Source organism: Bos indicus x Bos taurus, chromosome 8 (genome assembly GCF_003369695.1).
Source record: "Bos indicus x Bos taurus breed Angus x Brahman F1 hybrid chromosome 8, Bos_hybrid_MaternalHap_v2.0, whole genome shotgun sequence".
NCBI classification, from domain to species: Eukaryota; Metazoa; Chordata; class Mammalia; order Artiodactyla; family Bovidae; genus Bos; species Bos indicus x Bos taurus.
This window is the reverse complement of record NC_040083.1, coordinates 55441864-55461053: the sequence shown is the minus strand read 5'-3', so window position 1 is coordinate 55461053 and position 19190 is coordinate 55441864. Positions and strand designations below refer to the sequence as shown.

Here is a 19190-nt window from a genome sequence, read left to right as displayed (position 1 = left end):
CAGAAACTTTTTTCTGACTAACCCAACGGGTCGACTCCTGGCGGTTTTCCGGGAACCGGCCTCAATCCGGGAGTGGAATTACTGCCTGGGGTGGGTGCATCAGTTCGTGGAGTAGGGGTATTGGACTTCGACACAGGAGTAGTAGATTTTTCGTTCTAACAAGAGATGTAATGGAATACACCGGTAATTAGAACACAATTTTAACAACTATGTTAAACATTTGAAATGGTAAAGAAGAAGGAGAGGAAAAAGAAATGGACAAGATTCTTCAGTGTGGGCCTTTCTTTTTATTAGTTAGAAGGGCTAACAAAGAAACAAAAAGTGTTCCCTGAGACCACAAAACCAATGTTCAGGAGGACATAAATCAAAGCTGAATTTGGGGCAGAGGAAACCATTTCCAGGCAACTGGTCTGAGTCAGACAAAGGCTGACAGTTCGTGATGTCCTGATGTGACTGGCCACTTGCTGGTTGCTTTAAGACTGAGTGGTTTTGTTGGGTTCCTGATGGATTGTTCATGCCACAAGAGGCGCCCCTGGTTAACAGGTCCCCTTAAAAAAGAACCAGTCTGAATCATCACAGAGATCAGCACAGATGAGCTGTCATTAACAGGCCAGAAGGCCAAGAGAAAACAATAGAAATAAACTAAACGCAGCCCTGTACCAGACACAGCCTCCAAATCTGCAGACAAACTGAGGAATTTTCTTTCTTTCAGCTGTGAATTCAAAAGGCTATTTGAAAACTGAATTTTTTTTAACACTATGTTATAAGGAAATAACTGGTGAGGAAAAAGGAAGACACATCACATAAAAATGCAATTAACTACACAGCCACAAAAGATGGGGCTACAGGAAGATTATCCTGACTTGCAGGCAGTTTCATTTTTTGCATTTGTGATTTGTGGTGTGACTCAAGACAGACTTTTATAAATGACAGATAACTTTTTAGTTAGGAAGGGAAAATTATTGCAGTCATATACAGCTTGGTAATTCAAACAAAGCTACCAACAAAATCACATCCAAGCCAAAAACTAAATTTACCATAAACCACAGATGACAAAACCATCTCTGTAACCCCAATGTGTGTATCTTCATCTTCACTGAGATACGTTTCACTACATTTCCCCATGTCCTTCCCCCATCCTTACAAAAAGACTCACAAAACAAACATCCATCACCAAGTCAGTGAGCCCACTCTGTTCCAAAGTACCTTTGTCAATTAAACTTGAATACTGAAAATATACATATACTTAGTGATCAAAGTCCTATGGAAAAATGAAGAAAATAAAATTTTAGAATTAAAACTAATCATCTGGAAACAGGCAACGCAAAGAAAGACCGTGAAAGTGAGGAAAGTGTCAGTCACTTGGACGTATCTAAGTCTTTGCAACCCCACAGGCTGTAGCCCACCAGGCTCCTCTGTCCATGGGATTCTCCAGGCAAGAATACTGCCGTGGGTTGCCATGTGCTCCTGGGACTCTTCCAGACCGAGGGATCAAACCCATGTCTCTTATGTCTCCTGCATTGGCAGGTAGGTTCTTTACCACTAGCTGCCTCCTGGGAAACCCCCCCCAAAAATGAACAACTGCTTACAAGGCTAAGTTCTTTGGATTTGGAGGAAGGAGTACTGCTGGAGGATGCAATCGAAGCTGGACTGATTGGGGCATCTTTCTTGAGCAGGCGTGTCTTGTCCAGGCCGTTCTCTCTCGGGGAATGTGCTGGGCTCCCTCGAGGTGATGATGGATCCTACAAAGAAACATCAAGGGTATCAAATAGAGCACAGCACATTCACAATGCGAGAGTACTTGGTGTGGACGTTTCAAGCCAGAAGTCTTCAATAGCTTAGGAGCAAAAAATGTTCTGGAACAGACTGTTAAGACTCATCAAATTGCTGTAGAAAATATTCAGTATCGAGGTCAATAAAAATACTACAAAATTTATCATATTTATTTTAAAACAGCAACAAAAAAAAAACTCTACAAATTTGCAAGTAACTTGTCAAGGAGACCTGTAGACTGACCACAGATGTCTGGTGTGCATTCCTGTTGGTAACAGAACGTATGTGCACTTCATAGATAAGAGTAACAATAAAAAAGGATGTGTAATACACAAATTTTTCAGATAAACAAATTGTGGGTCCCTTTAGAAATTAAGAAAACATTGTGGACACTAACTGTTGGGACACTAGTCATTGTTATAACTGGGTAAGAGCAGGAAGTCAAATGAGCCACAAACATACCTCATTGGAAACGTCAACCACCAAGTTGTCATCACTCTTCTCAGCATCGCTGTCCTGCATTGACAATTGAGAAGCATTATCTCCTCCCCCAGCAAAAAAAAAAAAAAAAGCAGCCAGATTTACCCTGAGTAAAGCCCAGAGTAATTCCTCACATTTTATAAAAACGAACAGCACCAAACAGTGGCAAACACTCTACAATGTACTGTGTTCCTTACTTCTCGTGATGATGCTATGACATAGGTAATAGGATGATTTCATTTTAGTTGAAGAAAGTCAAAGCTTATGGCTTGTTAGTCTAGAGCATCAGGTGCCACCTGGCCTGCCCATGCTACATAATACAGCCTACACATGGGCGGGATTGTCCTGTCAGTGTCTTTCAAAACTGGGTAAGGAGCCACAGTTTTGAATTTGGGAGGTTTCACATGAAAACTCAAGTTCTTGGCTTCTTTTGAGCCTGCAGTCTTGCAGGGCACCAGCACAGAAGTGGAACGTGGTCAGCGTGCCTCCACTCCAGGGAGTCCTATCCCGCTTCCTCCCTTCACTGATCTGAAGCAGCAGTCACGGAAGGGAAATGAGCTTTGGTACATGCTAGGAACACATCTGGATGTCTCTGGAAGTAACATTCCACCAAAACGTGCTACATTCCTCAGCACAGGAGGTCATCCAGACATTTTAACAGGTTGTCTGTGATTTTACATTTTCCCTTAACATTTTTAGCTGGCCACAGAAAATTCAACCACCTTGAAATGTATGGAGGGAAGCAAATACACCTAACAGAAATAATACAGAACACAAGTCCTCTATCGGTTGCCAGATCAAACACTGTTTCCTGGCTCACTCACCTGCAAACACAGGCTTTCAGTCAGCCAACTGACACTCAACTACAACTGTATTAACTAGTTTTCTCTCCTAGAATGTTATCTTGTGGTCTAGTTTTGGTTGGTAATATTAAGAGGGTAAAAAGGCTGTTGATTAAAAAGCAAGATAAACTGCTTCCCCCAAAGCAAAGGCGAGTGAACCTACATAACGAGCTGCAATCTCCTTTTCTTCAGTTTTCTGCTTTTTGCTATCAGAGGAATAGTCTGTGGAGTTTCTGTGCTTCTCAGCACCTCGGAAACTGGCTGATGGGGATACCGAAGAGCTCTGGAATTAGAAAGGAAAGCAGAATTGAGAGATGACCAGTCATTTAACCCTGTCATTTTTTAAAATCACATGAGACTTTATCTCCTTTTTGCTCTTAGTATACGCTCACCAAGCTGTTAAGAGGAGACAGGCCTCCCCCGACCCACTCCGCATTGATGCCTGCATGCGTGCGTACTAAGTCACTTCAGTCGTGTCAGACTCTACGCATCCTCATGGATGTAGCCTGCTGGGTTCCTCAGTCCATGGGATTTTCCAGGCAAGAATACTGGAGTAGGTTGCCACTTCCTCCTCCAAGGGATCTTCCCTACACAAGGATTGAACCTGCATCTCTTACATCTCCTGCATTGACAGATGGGTTTTTTACCACTAGTGCCATGTGGGAAGCCCACCCTGGGTCAGTATAGCTATAAAAAGATCACTCCCTAGTGGTCAGATGTGATGATGGCAACATCCTCCACTAGCTCCAGAGACAGCGGTGCAGGGTGGGAGTTTAGAGGAGGAAGACTGAGGACTAGTAAGTGGGTTTCCATTGATAGGGGATGAGTAACTCTAAACCCTTCCTTTCTGTATCAATCCATCTCAGGGTTTTATATGATTACTCTAAATGTAGGAACCAAGCATGGTAACTACTGCTACTCAAACGTTCACTCTTATGTTTGGTGGCAGAAAAGACAGTAGGCATTATCCATTAAAGGCTGAAGACAGAAGCAAAACACTACAAGTCAAACAATTTCATACTGATAGCTTCTTGACTATCATCTATGCCCACTGAGTTCCAATCCTCATTCCCAGGCTAAGACTTGCTTCAATGCTTCTGCTTTGTTTTCCTACCATGGCCCAATGCAATTAGGCTTTTACAACCATTTTGCCATTGAAATCATGCACACAAACACCATCTGTGAGTTACTACTTACCAATTTAATGCCAACCCCTATATCTAGTTTTTCCCCTTTCCAGTCTATCTTCCACATTTCTGGGATTCTCAAACAAATCTCCTTCCAGAGATTCTCACCCTTCCTTAAAAAATGGCAAACGGTGTCCCACTATCCACAGGGGGGAAAAAACCCCAACTTCTGAGTATAGCTGTCTTTCAAAGCCCTTCACTCTCTGCCCCAATTCAGCCCAGGCCTGGTCTCAGAGCTCTCAGCATGTTGCTGCTCCACCTTATCCCGTGCCTCTTGTCACTGCACTGGAAGCCTTCCCCACCCCCACCCAGCTTTCAAGAATGTCCTTTCTCTCAGTATCTTCCCTTTGAAACCCTCTTTCACCATTCTTAAGAACCAGCTCTAACTTCACTGTTCGATACTCCCTCAGACACTGTCAGGCAGAATCCATCACTCTTTGTGTCCTAATGTTTTATTCACCCAGACAGTGGAGCATTCACAGTCAGTTGATACCTATTTGTTTACAAGGTCCTACCCACTCCAGGCTGCAGATCCCCGGCGGTGGGGGCACCCAGCACAAAGAGTGGCACTGAGCTGCCAAGAATTATTTTTTTATGAACAGAAATGACTGCACGACCCCTCTGCACACCTCAACTGTAATCCAAAATTCATGTGGTACATTCCTTTCCAGAGGGTCCCTTGGCTAAACAAATCCATAAGAGGTCATCCAGTAGAGTAGGATCTGAGGCATGATATGCCTTAGGTATGGCAACGTGGCGGCTCTGCCGCTTCTTCGCCTTACTCCATCATATACTTCTGCACCCCTTCATCCTACTAATGTGGTGCTTTACAACAAGAAGAAAAGTGAGTACATCTGTGTATGATTCACTGAGTCTTTTGATTCTGATATTCTCCACTGAACATTACTGCTACTCTGTCAAAAAGGAAAATTTGATTTTTAAACAATGACAAAATATTTTTTTTAATTAATACTAAATGGTAATGTTTATTTATTGGCACACATGTACAAATAGCTTTTTCTTTTCAAACTGGCTGTTTCAGGAACTGTGGGTAGCACTTTATTTGTGAATTTTACTGTAGAACAGAGTTCTACATGTTGGAGTTTCCTGGTAGAATGATAAAGTAGTTAATTACCACTAGCATTTAAAGGTTAAGCTGAACAATAGGCACTGGGGCAATCAGCAATGTTCTAATAACATAATTGCTCTAGAATCAAATTGGACTTGGCACGGACTCTCATCATGAATCTAACAATTCTACCATTCTGCCACTGGAAGGCTATTTGGACTTTTGCTAGACATGTGAACAGGAGAAACTGAACACTGATAAAGACAAAAATCACGATTTTACAACAAAAGCTTATTTTTATTTCTCTACTGTTATTTTAAAAGCGTAGCCAGTTTAGGTATTTCCCTAACTTATTACATAAGAAACTTACCAGAGTTGCATTATTATGCTTTATAAAACTACAAACTTAGAAACATTAAACACAGATCTTTTTTCCTTACAGTTGGATCATGTAAATATACTAGCAAATTTGTTAAGAACAAGAGTCACACTGTGAAAGCAGCGGCCAATTTGGAGAGGACAAACTATCTTAAATGTGAATGGTTAGTAAAAACTTCTAAAAAGTAAAACTAATAACCTAGAATTAAAAAACAGAAATTTAATTTTAAAAAGTAAACACATATTGGTATATTGAAAAAAAGAAGGTAATGTCTAATAAAAGCTAAAGAGGACAGAAACAAACTGAAAATAAAAAAAATAATAAAATATATGAATCCTATTATATGGAAATCCTAACTGCTTTGGTAATAAAAGAGAAGCTTTAAAGTCAGTTATTCCTAACATTATAAATCACAGTACCTCAAATGAGAAAAAATTCTAGATCCTAGTCTGAAATCCAGCCTGGACTTTACTAAGGCTATTGATCAAGTCAGTTGCAAAACCACTACTCTAACTGTAGTTCTTTCAGTGCAGGAATTAGTTTGGGTCAGGGACACTCAGGGGGAATCTGTCTATGATGGTGGGGGTAGGGAGGATAGAGAAGACAGGTTTAAAGCCAGGTAAGACCCTTTACTGATGTCATAACCAAAGCCCTCTAGCAATTGAAAAGGGTGGCCCCATCTCTTCATCATGACTCTTCTGTCACCTCAAGATCAAAGATGACCAAGTATGAGAAAGAGTTCTATAAAGTATTCCTCCACCCCCAAAGAGGTGGTGGTGTTATAATCAACTAATTATAATAACAGGTAGCACAGATTTTACCAGCAAACAAGAGTGTCTCTCTGGAGTCAGACTGCCTGGGTTAAAAATCTTCTACTTAATAGCCCTGTAGCCTCGGGGATGTTGTTCAGCCTCAGTCTATAGTCAACAACACCCCACCCACTTTCTCAACCAGGGTGCTCTGAAGAATAAGTGAAAGAAGCCACATAAAGAATAAGGCACAGTCCCTGGCAAATAACTGAGCCTCCACATTATTTACTGCAGAGTTAGTGTGGATCTTCTATTTGAAGCCTCACATAATGACTATTCTAAGCATTTGGGTACAGCTTCCAAGGGAGTGCAGTGGTGAAATATCCACTTGCCAACTGTAGGAGATGAAAGAGATGTGGGTTTCATCCCTGGGTCGGGAAGATCCCCTGGAGTATGGAAATGGGAACCTGCTGCAGCATTCTTGCCTGGAAAATCAAATGAGCAGAGGAGCCTGGTGGGATACAGTCCGTGGGGTCACAAAGAGTCAGACAAAGTACCCAGACACACAACAAAAAGCATTTGGGTAGCACTGTCTCTTAGCATAGATATGCAGATGGCCCATAATGATAGGGTTGCAATAGGCTGCTATTAACTAAAACACATCTCCTTTCAACAATCACAATAAGGTTTTGGTGTAATACTTCAGGCAAGATTGTAAATACCACCTCCACACTGGACTTTCTAATTTGACTTCAAATGCATTTCAAGCTAACTTCACTTTCCAGTGGCACAGGTGCAGTGCTCAGATGTCCCTGCCAACTTACAAAATCCCAACTGGCAAGAATACGCCAAAGGTCGAGCACACAAATATGATCAAGAACTCTAAAACTCATGTTATGGTTTGTTTGCTCATCAGCTGCAACTTTCAGATACCCCATCTACTTGGTACCAAAGGGTAAATCCGCTTTCAAACACATAAGGAGGATAATTACAGGGCAGAGGGAACCATGAAAATCTGGCCAGGGTGACCACAAGTCCTGGACTGTCCCCCTTTACACCTGCTGTCCAGTTCTCTTTACTCTCAAAACCAGCCCACTTAGAGGATGTATATACTGCTACTCTTAACTGTAGTCCTTTCAGCACAGGAATTAGCTTCAGTTCAGTTTAGTTCAGTCGCTCAGTCGTGTCCCACTCTTTGCGACCCCATGAATCGCAACATGCCAGGCCTCCCTGTTCATCACCAACTTCCAGAGTTTAGGTCAGGGCAATTCAGGGGAAGTTTGTTTATGGCAGTAGGGATGGGGAGGAGAGAGAAGTCAGGCCCAAGAGCCTTGCTGACTCTTTACTGATGCCATGACCAATGCCCTCAATCATCACTTCCTCTGAAGAAGACTCATGTCTCAGAAACAGATCACTGGTGACTTTCTTGACTACACAAAGGCCAGAGTACAGATGGAGATCAGCAGGGGCTCCGCCCACCCCTCCTCCCAAGCAGAGGGGCCTTCAGGAGGAGCCCTACCATCCCAGTCACACAGACTTAAGCGTGGCTCCCAGTCCTCAGAGCATTTCATGGTTGTGAAACACTTTCAACAAGTTCTGAAGCAAAGGGAATATCCTGAATAAACTTCTATACCAAACTAACCATACATCTCCCAGCACATTTCTGATTGAGGTTTTATTGTACAGCATTATGCAAAATGTTTCTTTTCCTGTTCACAGAGCTCTTTTTAACTAAAATTTTAACATTTCTTATCTCATTTATAAAGAAATAACCAGGAGACAGAGAAAATAATCCTCAAACAGGAAAAATTAAGTATAAAACTTTAAAATTAATTTGATCAAAACACACGTCTTACATACTGACTCATAACACATGCAAATTTATATAAACTAGCTTAAAATTTATAGCATCCTGGTAGTAAAAGCCTGAATATGGTAGGGCTCTAAGCCAGTCACTGGTTGTCAGTTTACTGCTCATTACAGTAAGACTTTTTTTTAATAACTTGCCGGATTAAGGAAGTCATTAAAAACAATCTGTATATAACCCTTATGGAAGTTGCTTTTTTCAAATTAACATAAATCAAAATTCACCTTCAAAAATGACTAGGACTTTCGGAAGACTGCCCTCGTTAAACAAGATTTAATATAATCTCCATGTAAAGTAATGAGTCAGTTCATAATAAATGTTTCACCTTCTGTAATATTTTGTGACCAACACATTCTTTTAAAATGGTCTACTGCCAGTCTTTGTCTTTCTGCCTCTCTCCTGGTAAGAAAAACTCGATTCAAGATTCTTTTGCAGATAATCAAAAGTCCATCAAATCAGAGAAATAAATAAGAAGAGAGGCAGTAACCACAATGGTCATGCTATGGGTACCCGAGTCAAACAGCTATGGGTTGGAGGCTACTTGCTGTGACCTTGGACAAGCTACTGAGCCTCTCCAGTCTTCCACTTCCAGTGGGCAAAACGAGGATAACAGGAGCTCCTCCTTGAAAGGTGGCCGTGAGGACTAGGGGAAAGTGCATGTTGTGAACCATCTGCAGCTCCATGAAGACCTATTACATCTTTGGTAATGCGGAAAACACCACACAATCTTTATTTAGTTCACGTATGGACTCATTTGACAAGTTATTTACTGAAGACCCACTAAGTACAAAATACAAAGATGAATAAAATACCTTCCCTGCCCTCCAGTAGGGTTCCATGAGTTAAAAATACTTAGGATACACAGAAGTCCTACATATATTCCCCTTCATGCAGCAGAATCTATAGCAATTCAATACTTAGTCACTCATGTTTTGCTTCCAAGTTTCAGCATATGTATTACTTGGTCAGGGAAAAAATACCATAGTAATTTATAAGGTATCAATAAAACTGATTTTAAATTAGAACATTATCATGATGCCCTCTTGGGGTTTTTGGACTGTTATTTCCTCTTCCTGGAATAAAGCTGTTGGCTCCACCCCAAAAATTTCATTAAAGACAGCTACTTTAGCTGGCCGGCTAAGCTGCTGGGGCGTGATGCTTTGACACCAAAGGTACAGGTTTTATACAGGCACCTAAGCTTTCTGACAGCTACTGTCTGCATGTGGTCCAAACTGTAGGTCACATGTGGAAGCAACTGTGGAGATGAGAGGGGCCAACTACATTCCATGACCACTGATGGGGACAGTCCAAAGCACAAGATGAATATATTACCAGAGATGGCACAGGATGAACAATCTCCCAGAAACCATAATAAAAATTACCAAGTACACACAAATATTGCACAGAACTCACAAATGTCTTTTAAACTGTCCAATCACCCCAAATCACTTCATGCCCTTCAAATTTAATGAACAGCCTCAAGGCTTGCAAGCCCTAATATTCCTATGTGTATCTGTCCTCCACCCAGAATTTGCTTCCCCTCATTTATGTAGATTCTATACATCTTATATGCAAACAGTATATAAATTAGTCACATGCAACTGCCACCTTCTTCTGAGTTTTTTTTTTCCAGTATTGTACCTATAAAATATATCCTAAATCATTCATTATCCAAATGCCTTATAATCAATGTTACTAGGTCTTACTGACAAATATGATGTGGTACATGAGTCGTCTGACTGCCCTAAAAACAAATGTGGGGGAAGTGGCTGGCAAAATTTTCCTTCCTGAATTTTCTGGGAAGGTGAATTAGCTTCAGACCCATTCCTGTACTGTGTGCCCTGTTCTTGAATCAAAATATCAACACACTTCTAACAACTGCTTGGAAAGAAGCTCAAATAGGGTAGGTGCTCAGAGGAAAAAAGTGACTCAGATTTAAGACTTGGCAAGCTATATCTCAATGGACCAGAAGCCTCATTTAAGCAACTATTAAAATTTATTGGAAAAGAAAATCTTTTCATGTTGCTATTTTTTCCCAGTAAAGTGTTTTAGTTTATTAGAAAGGCTAAACATTTTTTTCCTCCCAAGAGTGTTAACTCCACAGAGCCTTATATATTCTCATATATTATGTATGCAAATATACTCCATACAATATCAGAGGGCAATTCACAGAGAACAGAGAAGGAAACAACAGTGGATCAATTTAAAGGTAGGCTTCTAAGAGTTTTTCAAGGCTGCTAATCAGAAATGCAAAATCTAGGTCTTCTTCATACTACTTCAAAAGGGCAAAACAGTTTCAGTGATCACTTAGCCAATCTGGTTAATGTCCTTCATTAAAGTATCAAAATGAACTGTATTCTAGAACAGAACTAACACAAACATAATGTTAGCCATATGCTCCTTGGAAGAAAAGCTATGACCAACCTAGACAGCATATTAAAAAGCAGACATTACTTTGCCAACAAAGGTGTGTACAGTCAAAGCTATGGTTTTTCCAGTAGTCATGTATGGATGTGAGAGCTGGACTATAAAGAAAGCTGAGAGCCAAAGAATTGATGCTTTTGAACTGTGGTGTTGGAGAAGACTCTTGAGAGTTCCATGGACTGCAAGGAGATCCAAACAGTCCATTCTAAAGGAGATCAGCCCTGGGTGTTCTTTGGAAGGAACGATGCTAAAGCTGAAACTCCAGTACTTTGGCTACGTCATGCGAAGAGTTGACTCATCGGAAAAGACTCTGATGCTGGGAGCGACTGGGGGCAGGAGGAAAAGGGGATGACAGAGGATGAGATGGCTGGATGGCATCACCGACTCGATGGATGCGAGTCTGAGTGAACTCCGGGAGTTGGTGATGGACAGGGAGGCCTGGCGTGCTGCGATTCATGGGGTCGCAAAGAGTCAGATAAGACTGAGCAACTGAACTGAACAGATAAATGTTATTTCCAATTTCCCAGGTGGCTCAGCAGTAAAGAACTCACCTGCCAACACAGGTGACTAAGATGTCATCCCTGGGCCAGGAAGATCTCCTGGAGAAGGAAATGGCAACCTATTTCAGTATGCGTGCCTGGGAAAGCCTAAGAACAGAAAGGCCTGGCCAGCTATAGTCCATGGGAGTCACAAAGAGTCAGATATGACTTAACATGCATGTACATATACGTATTTATTTCCAGTAGCCAGGGTTTTACAAAATTTAAAAGAAATCAGTAACACTAATTTTAACCAGATTAATTAAACCCAGTATATCAAAAAATATGTCAACTTATAATCAATATCAAACTTATTAATGAAACATTTAATTTTTTTAAGTCTTTAACATCTAATGTGCATTTTATACTTACAGCATATCTCAATTTGGACTGGCTACAGTCCTGGTGTTCAATAAAACACATGGTGTTTGGCCATTATTAGATGACACACGTCTAAAATGTCTTCAAGTCACATTAGGAATTAATCCCAATTAATACAAATTTCTGATCTGGCCACTGTCTAAGTTCTCCAATCCAGTTGAAAGTCACCTTCTCAGAGTAGTAGACATTCCAAAATATTTTATCCCTCAGTGGAGGCTTCTGCCAAGAATGCCCTTCCCTAACCTCTCAGCAGCCAGTATTTTTAAACTTTTTATTCCTTGGCTTAAATATCACCTTCTCAAGAAATGGTCTTGCTGGGGACACTATCCAACAAGATCCCTCCCAGGAATCTCTATCATAGTCCCTTGTTTACTTCTTTCCTAGCATCTGTATCACAGCCATACAGTTCAGTTACTCAGTAATGTCCAACTCTTTGTGGCCCCATGGACTGTATCACACCAGGCTTAGCTTTCCATCACCAACTCCCAGAGCTTGTTCAAACTCGCCTCCATCAAGTCGGTGATGCCATCCAACCATCTCATCCTCTGTTGTCCACTTCTACTCCTGCCTTCGATCTTGCCCAGCATCAGGGTCTGTTCCAATGAGTCAGTCCTTCGCAACAGGTGGCCAAAGTATTGGAGCTTCAGCTTCAGCATCAGTCCTTCCATGAATATTGAGGACTGATTATCTTTGGGATTGACTGGTTTGATCTCCCTGCAGTCCAAGGGACTCTCAAGAGTCTTCTCCAATACCACAGTTTAAAAGCATCAGCTTTCTTCACAGTCCAACTCTCACACTCAGTTCAGATCAGTCGCTCAGTCAGATCAGCTTCAGCATTAGTTCTTCCAATGAATATTCAGGATTGATTTCCTTTAGGATGAGTTGGTTTACTCTCCTTGCTGTTGTCCAAGGGACTCTCAAGAGTCTTCTCCAACACCACAGTTCAAAAGCATCAAGTCCTTGGCACTCAGTTTTCCATACATCCATACATCACTACTGGAAAAACCACAGCTTTGACTAGAAGGACCTTAATTGGCAAAATAATGTCTCTGTTTTTAATACACTGGCTAGGTTGGTCATACCTTTTCTTCCAAGGAGCAAGTACACTTAATTCCATGGCTGCATTCACCACCTGCAGCAATTTTCAGTTCAGTTCAGTCGCTCAGTCATGTCCCACTCTTTGTGACCCCGTGAAATGCAGCACGCCAGGCCTCCCTGTCCATCACAAACTCCCGGAGTTCCCTCAAACTCACATCCATCAAGTCCATGATGTCATCCAGCCATCTCATCCTCTGTCATCCCCTTCTCCTCCTGCCCACAATCCCTCCCAGCATTAGAGTCTTTTCCAATGAGTCAACTCTTCACATGAGGTGGCCAAAGTACTGGAGATTCAGCTTTAGCATCATTCCTTCCAAAGAACACCCAGGACTGATCTCCTTTAGAATGGACTGATTGGACCTCCTTGCAGTTCAAGGGACTCTCAAGAGTCTTCTCCAACACCACAGTTCAAAAGCATCAATTCTTTAGTGCTCAACTTTCTTCATAGTCCAACTCTCACATCCATACATGACTACTGGAAAAACCATAGCCTTGACTAGACGGATCTTTGTTGGCAAAGTAATGTCTCTGCTTTTGAATATGCTATCTAGGTTGGTCATAACTCTCCTTCCAAGGAGTAAGCATCTTTTAATTTCATGGCTGCAATCACTATCTGCAGTGATTTTGGAGCCCAAAAAAATAAAGTCTGACACTGTTTCCACTGTTTCCCCATCTATTTCCCATGAAGTGATGGGACCAGATGCCATGATCTTCGTTTTCTGAATGTTGAGCTTTAAACCAACTTTTTCACTATCCTCTTTCACTTTCATCAAGAGGCTTTTTAGTTGCTCTTCACTTTCTGCCATAAGGGTGGTGTCATCTGCTTATCTGAGGTTATTGATATTTCTCCCAGCAATCTTGATTCCAGCTTCTGCTTCATCCAACCCGGCATTTCACATGATATACTCTGCATAGAAGTTAAATAAGCAGGGTGACAATATACAGGCTTGACGTACTCCTTTCCTGATTTGGAACAGTCTGTTGTTCCATGTCCAGTTCTAACTGTTGCTTCTTGACCTGCACATAGATTTCTCAGGAGGCAGGTCATGTGGTCTGGTATTCCCATCTCCTTAAGAATTTTCCACAGTTTGCTGTGCTCTACACAGTCAAAGGCTTTGCGGAGTCAATAAAGCAGCAGTTCTCCTGGAACTCTCTTGCTTTATTGATGATCCAACGGATGTTGGCAATTTGATCTCTGGTTCCTCTGCCTTTTCTAAGTCCAACTTGAACATCTGGAAGCTCCCGGTTCACATACTGCTGAAGCCTGGAGCATTTCAAACATGACTTTGCTAGCATGTGAGATGAGTGCAATTGTGTGGTAGTTTGAACATTCTTTGGCATTGCCTTTCTTTGGGATTGGAATGAAAACTGACCTTTTCCAGTCCTGTGACCATTGCTGAGTTTTCCAAATTTGCTGGCATATTGACTGCAGCACTTTCACAGCATCATCTTTCAGGATTTGGCATAGTGTAACTGATACCTCCACTAGCTTTGTTCGTAGTGATGCTTCCTAAGGCCCGCTTGACTTTGCATTTAAGGATGTCAGGCTCTAGGTGAGTGGTCACACCATCATGATTATCCGGGTTGTGAAGATCTTTTTTGTATAGTTCTTCTGTGTATTTTCATCACCTCTTCTTAATATCTTTTGCTTCTATTAGGTCCATACCATTTCTGTCCTTTACTGTGCCCATCTTTGCATGAAATGTTCCCTTGGTATGTCTATCTTTCTTAAAGAGATCTCTAGTCTTTCCCATTCTATTTTTTTCCTGTATTTCTTTGCAATGATCACTGAGAAAAGGCTTCTTATCTCTCCTTGCTATTCTTTGGAACTCTGCATTCAAATGGGTATGTCTTTCCTTTTTCCTTTGCCTTTTGCTTCTCTTCTTTCTCAGCTATTTGTAAGGCCTCCTCAGACAACCATTTTGCCTTTTTGCATTTCTTTTTCTTTGGGATGGTCTTGGTCACTGCCTTCTGTACAATGTTATGAACTTCCATCCATACTTCATCAGGCATTGTGTCTATCAGATCTAATCCCTTGAATCTATTTGTCACTTCCACTGTTTAAAAGTCTGGGATTTGTTTTAGGTCATACCTGAATGGTCTAGTGGTTTTCCCTACTTTCTTCAATTTTAGTCTCAATTTGGCAATAAGGAGTTCATGATCTGACCAACAGTCAGCTTCTGGTCTTGTTTTTGCTGACTGTATAGAGCTTCTCCATCTTTGGCTGCAAAGAATATAAACAATCTGATTTCAGTGTTGACGATCTGGTGATGTCCTGTGTAGAGTCTTCTGTTATGTTGTTGGAAGAGGATGTTTGCTATGACCAGTGCGTTCTCTTAGCCTCACAGCCATTATTTTGATTATTTGCTTGACTACAAATCCCATGGAGACAGGCATCTTGCACTTGGTTTGTTGCCTCAATTAAAGGCTGATGAACAAACAGATGAATGCAAAACTTGATCTCTTCATGAATCAATAACTCATGCATGCATCTTGTTTTCATATTATTTTTATTATCTTGAGAGTAGAAATTATACATTCTTAAAGGGTTTGTGTTCGTGGTCTCTATTTATTCTCAGCACTCAATATAATGACTGTCATGGTCAGAATAACAGCTGGGGGTAGCGGTGGTTGGTTCAAGTGCACACAGTAGGCACATCCAAAGGAGGCAAGTAGCCTTCGGATGTGGTAATTCGGAAAATGATGTAGGTGTTAGGGGAACCAATGACTGAAACTTCCTGGCCTTGTCAGGCACGACAGCAACCACTTGCATGAGTTATTGTACAACAGGAGGTCCTGGTAAGGAACACAGAACTAACCAGTTACCACCAACCCGAAGAATTTGGGAAAGGTTCAAAGAGGAAATGCCAGTCCACTCAGTTCACTTCAGTCACTCAGTCGTGTCCGACTCTTTGCGACGCCATGAACTGCAGCACGCAAGGCCTCCCTGTCCATCACCAACTCCCGGAGTTCACTCAAACTCACGTCCATCAAGTCCATGATGTCATCCAGCCATCTCATCCTCTGTCGTCCCCTTCTCCTCCTTCCCACAATCCCTCCCAGCATCAGAGTCTTTGCCAATGAGTCAACTCTTTGCATGAGGTGGCCAAAGTACTGGAGTTTCAGCTTTACCATCATTCCTTCCAAAGAACACCCAGGGCTGATCTCCTTTAGAATGGACTGGTTGGATCTCCTTGCAGTCCAAGGGACTCTCAAGAGTCTTCTCCAACACCACAGTTCAAAACTATCAATTCTTCGGCACTCAGCTTTCTTCACAGTCCAACTCTCATATCTATACAGAAGCACTGGAAAAACAATAGCCTTGACTAGACGGACCTTTGTTGGCAAAGTAATGTCTCTGCTTTTCAATATGCTATCTAGCTTGGTCATCCTACCAATCTTCAAGAATCTGTCTCACAGAAATCCACTTTGGCTGAGCAATGCCTGTGCCACCAGGAAGGACCCTGAGTCAGAGTGGTTGATTAGAGACAACCCAGAAACTAACCCCATCACGTAAGGCTTCGCACTAAGAGGCAGAGCAGTTCTTCTGGGTTACTTTACCCTCTTGCTCTCCGCCCAGGCACCGGTTTCCCATATAGTCTCTTACTTTGTCAGCATGTGTGTCCCCTCAGATAATTCATTTCCAAGTGTTACAAAAAAGCCCACTCTCAAGACCTGGAACGGGTCCCCTCTTTCTGCAACACAGTGACAGGACTATTCTCAGGACAATGCTAAAAAGACAGGAAGAGAAAATATAAAACTTGACCTGCTCATATGGTCAAAAGTGGTGCCTTTTCCCTGTTGCTCCCTGACCAGTCAAGGGCAGAGGCCCCCTCCTTCAAGGTTAGCATGAGGTTTGACCTCTGGGTGAGCAAGCAAGAAGTATTTGTTGTTGCATAAATGTAACAAGGCTACCAGTTTTTCTTATTCTATAAGAGATAAATCTTCACCATAAGGGAGACATTTTTCAACTGGTTCCCCTCTTCCTGTCTCTCATCATGAACTCATCAGGTGTCTGCAGCCAGGGAGAAACAAATCTTACTCAAGTCTGACCGCTGAAAAGGCAGGATCTAAATGAACCCTGCCTGACAGACCCACCAGGTGAAGAATGCAGGCATCAGCAGTTCTTTCTGTGGCCACTCATTTAGAGAACAGTGATCCCTGGGGATCCCCTTGAAATGTTTATTTCCTAAGGAGGTTGTGGTCAAGAAAAAAAACTCCTCAGTACTGCCATTTTTGTTGTTTTCTTAAGAATACCCACACAGGTGATGAAAGAAAAGGCCAAATATAGGGCAGATATCATACTTGTTTTATATCCGTTGATTTTTAAGTCAAAGATAACTACCTAGAGTTTTATGTAAATTTTTAGTGTGTAAAGCAACATAAAACATTAATATCAATCAGTTTAAGACACTGACTTCAGTATACTGAGGAATAAAAACTAATGAGACACAGATACTCAGAGACACAATTTTAAATCAGTGCAAAGACATGATTTCAAACAGCAGCTTTTATTTGACAACCAGGTCTGAAGATGCAAGGGTTGACCAAATATGCAAAACACTAGAAGCAGCAGCGTGAACAAAGCTAAGAATTCTATAGGCTAACCAGGAATCAGCATTCCACTAACGCGATGAGGTGCTGAAAGGGGAGTCAGGCCCCAGTGTAATCCCATCCTGTACCCCATCTCAAATGATCAGAGGTCAGAGAGCTAAATTATAAGGGAACTACAGCAAAGGTCTCAGAGCCCTGTCTCTTGTCATCCCTGACAGCTGAGAGGGCTCGGCTGTGGCTCTGGCTGACCTTTTCTCCCTCCAGTTCCTTCTTCTCCCAGCCACCCCCTAGCCCTGCCCTGACCGGGGTATCTCTGTCAATACTGTCTTCCCTGTAGCACTACAGGCTAAAGAGGTTGTTGACCCTTATTCTAACATGTCCTTTTAGGTTAATTACTTTTGTATACTCAGTGTACCCGGTGACATTTAATCACTACAGCGTTACTTGGGTAAACAGAACTGAATGGAACCAAGTGCAATTTGGCATTGAGCTAAATGGTGCAGTAATAGCAGCATGCTGAAGACCGGAAGAACATACTTTTCCTCATCACCCTGAGAAATGAGGAGAATGCAATTCTACCTATCACTATTGTATTAAAAGGAAGAATCGAATCTCAGTAGTATGCTTTTGCTGCTGCTGCTAAGTCGCTTCAGTCGTGTCCAACTCTGTGCGACCCCATAGATGGCAGCACACCAGGCTCCCCCATTTCTGGGATTCTCCAGGCAAGAACACTGGAGTGGGTTGCCATTTCCTTCTCCAATGCATGAAAGTGAAAATTGAAAGTGAAGTCGCTCAGTCATGTCTGACTCTTCGCGACCCCATGGACTGCAGCCTACCAGGCTCCTCTGTCCATGGGATTTTCCAGGCAAGAGTACTGGAGTGGGTTGCCATGCTTTTGCTACTTAATACTAAATACGACTTTGTAATGTAAGAATGGCCCAGAAAAGTTTTTGCTGAATGAATGAAGATAAAATTAACTCGAAGTGTAGTATGACTTATGTGGTATGAATGTCTCCCCCATCCGCCTCTCTTCACATGTGCCCACACACACAAGCCCACAAAGGCCATCTCAGGATAGCCCTCTGCTAGCAGCCAGCAGTCTATCATCTTGCTACTCTTTGGGCTGCAGGCGTCCAGGGCACAGAAACCCAGATGCAGATGATCCCACCACTGAGTGTGTACAGAGCACCTCCAGGAGCAGGGGATCACTCAAAGGTCACGGAACACACTGTGGAGCCACTGAGAAAGTCTGCTCACACACACAGCCATGGACTTCCTTCTGGGGGAATGGAGGAGAGTGTACAGAGCCAGCCAGACCACTGGAGGCAGAAGTACTTCCATGGTGGACAGAAAACAAGGTTTTACTCTATCGGAAGGATAACAAAAGACTTCACAAGCAGAGCCTATAGAGTTGTGACTCTGCCGCAATCCTACAACTTGAGATGAATGGCTGCTTCTGTGTTAGCTGTTTTAGACACTGAGGGAATAAGGCACAGTCTTGGAGCGCTTCGGAGTCTGGAGGGAAGAGTGGAAGATGAAATCATCACAGGCTGCAGAGTGAGAGCGCTCTGGTGTCAAGTCTCAGCTCCACCACACACTAGCAGTTTGATTCTAGTACTTTCACCACCACCCCTCCCCTCACCTCAATTTTCAAGCCTGTAAAATGGAGATAAGGATATCTTTCCCACAGGATTGTACTGGAGATTAGATGAGCTAACTAGAAGAAGTGGCAGCTGCAGACTGTCCTTTCTTTCATGCTTGCTTCTGGAATCTGCCCCAGAAGGCAAAGGCCAAGCCTTTGTCAGCAGCCCAATCTGGGCAAGTCTCCTCTTGCCTGCCTTTGAAAGA

The 19190-nt window shown here is 42.2% G+C and overlaps 1 protein-coding gene across 10 annotated transcripts in view; it reads right to left on the bottom strand.

Moving 5' to 3' along the window:
• TLE4 (TLE family member 4, transcriptional corepressor) overlaps nt 1-19190 on the bottom strand; it is a 154920-nt gene that overhangs the window by 17301 nt on the left and 118429 nt on the right. For all 10 annotated transcript variants that reach the window (XM_027549525.1, XM_027549532.1, XM_027549528.1 and 7 more), the window contains 4 exons: nt 3259-3378; nt 2236-2289; nt 1590-1742; nt 23-155 (listed from right to left, as the gene is read on the bottom strand). In XM_027549525.1, the coding sequence (XP_027405326.1) occupies nt 23-155; nt 1590-1742; nt 2236-2289; nt 3259-3378 (460 nt within the window). The remainder of the gene's footprint in view (nt 1-22; nt 156-1589; nt 1743-2235; nt 2290-3258; nt 3379-19190) is intronic.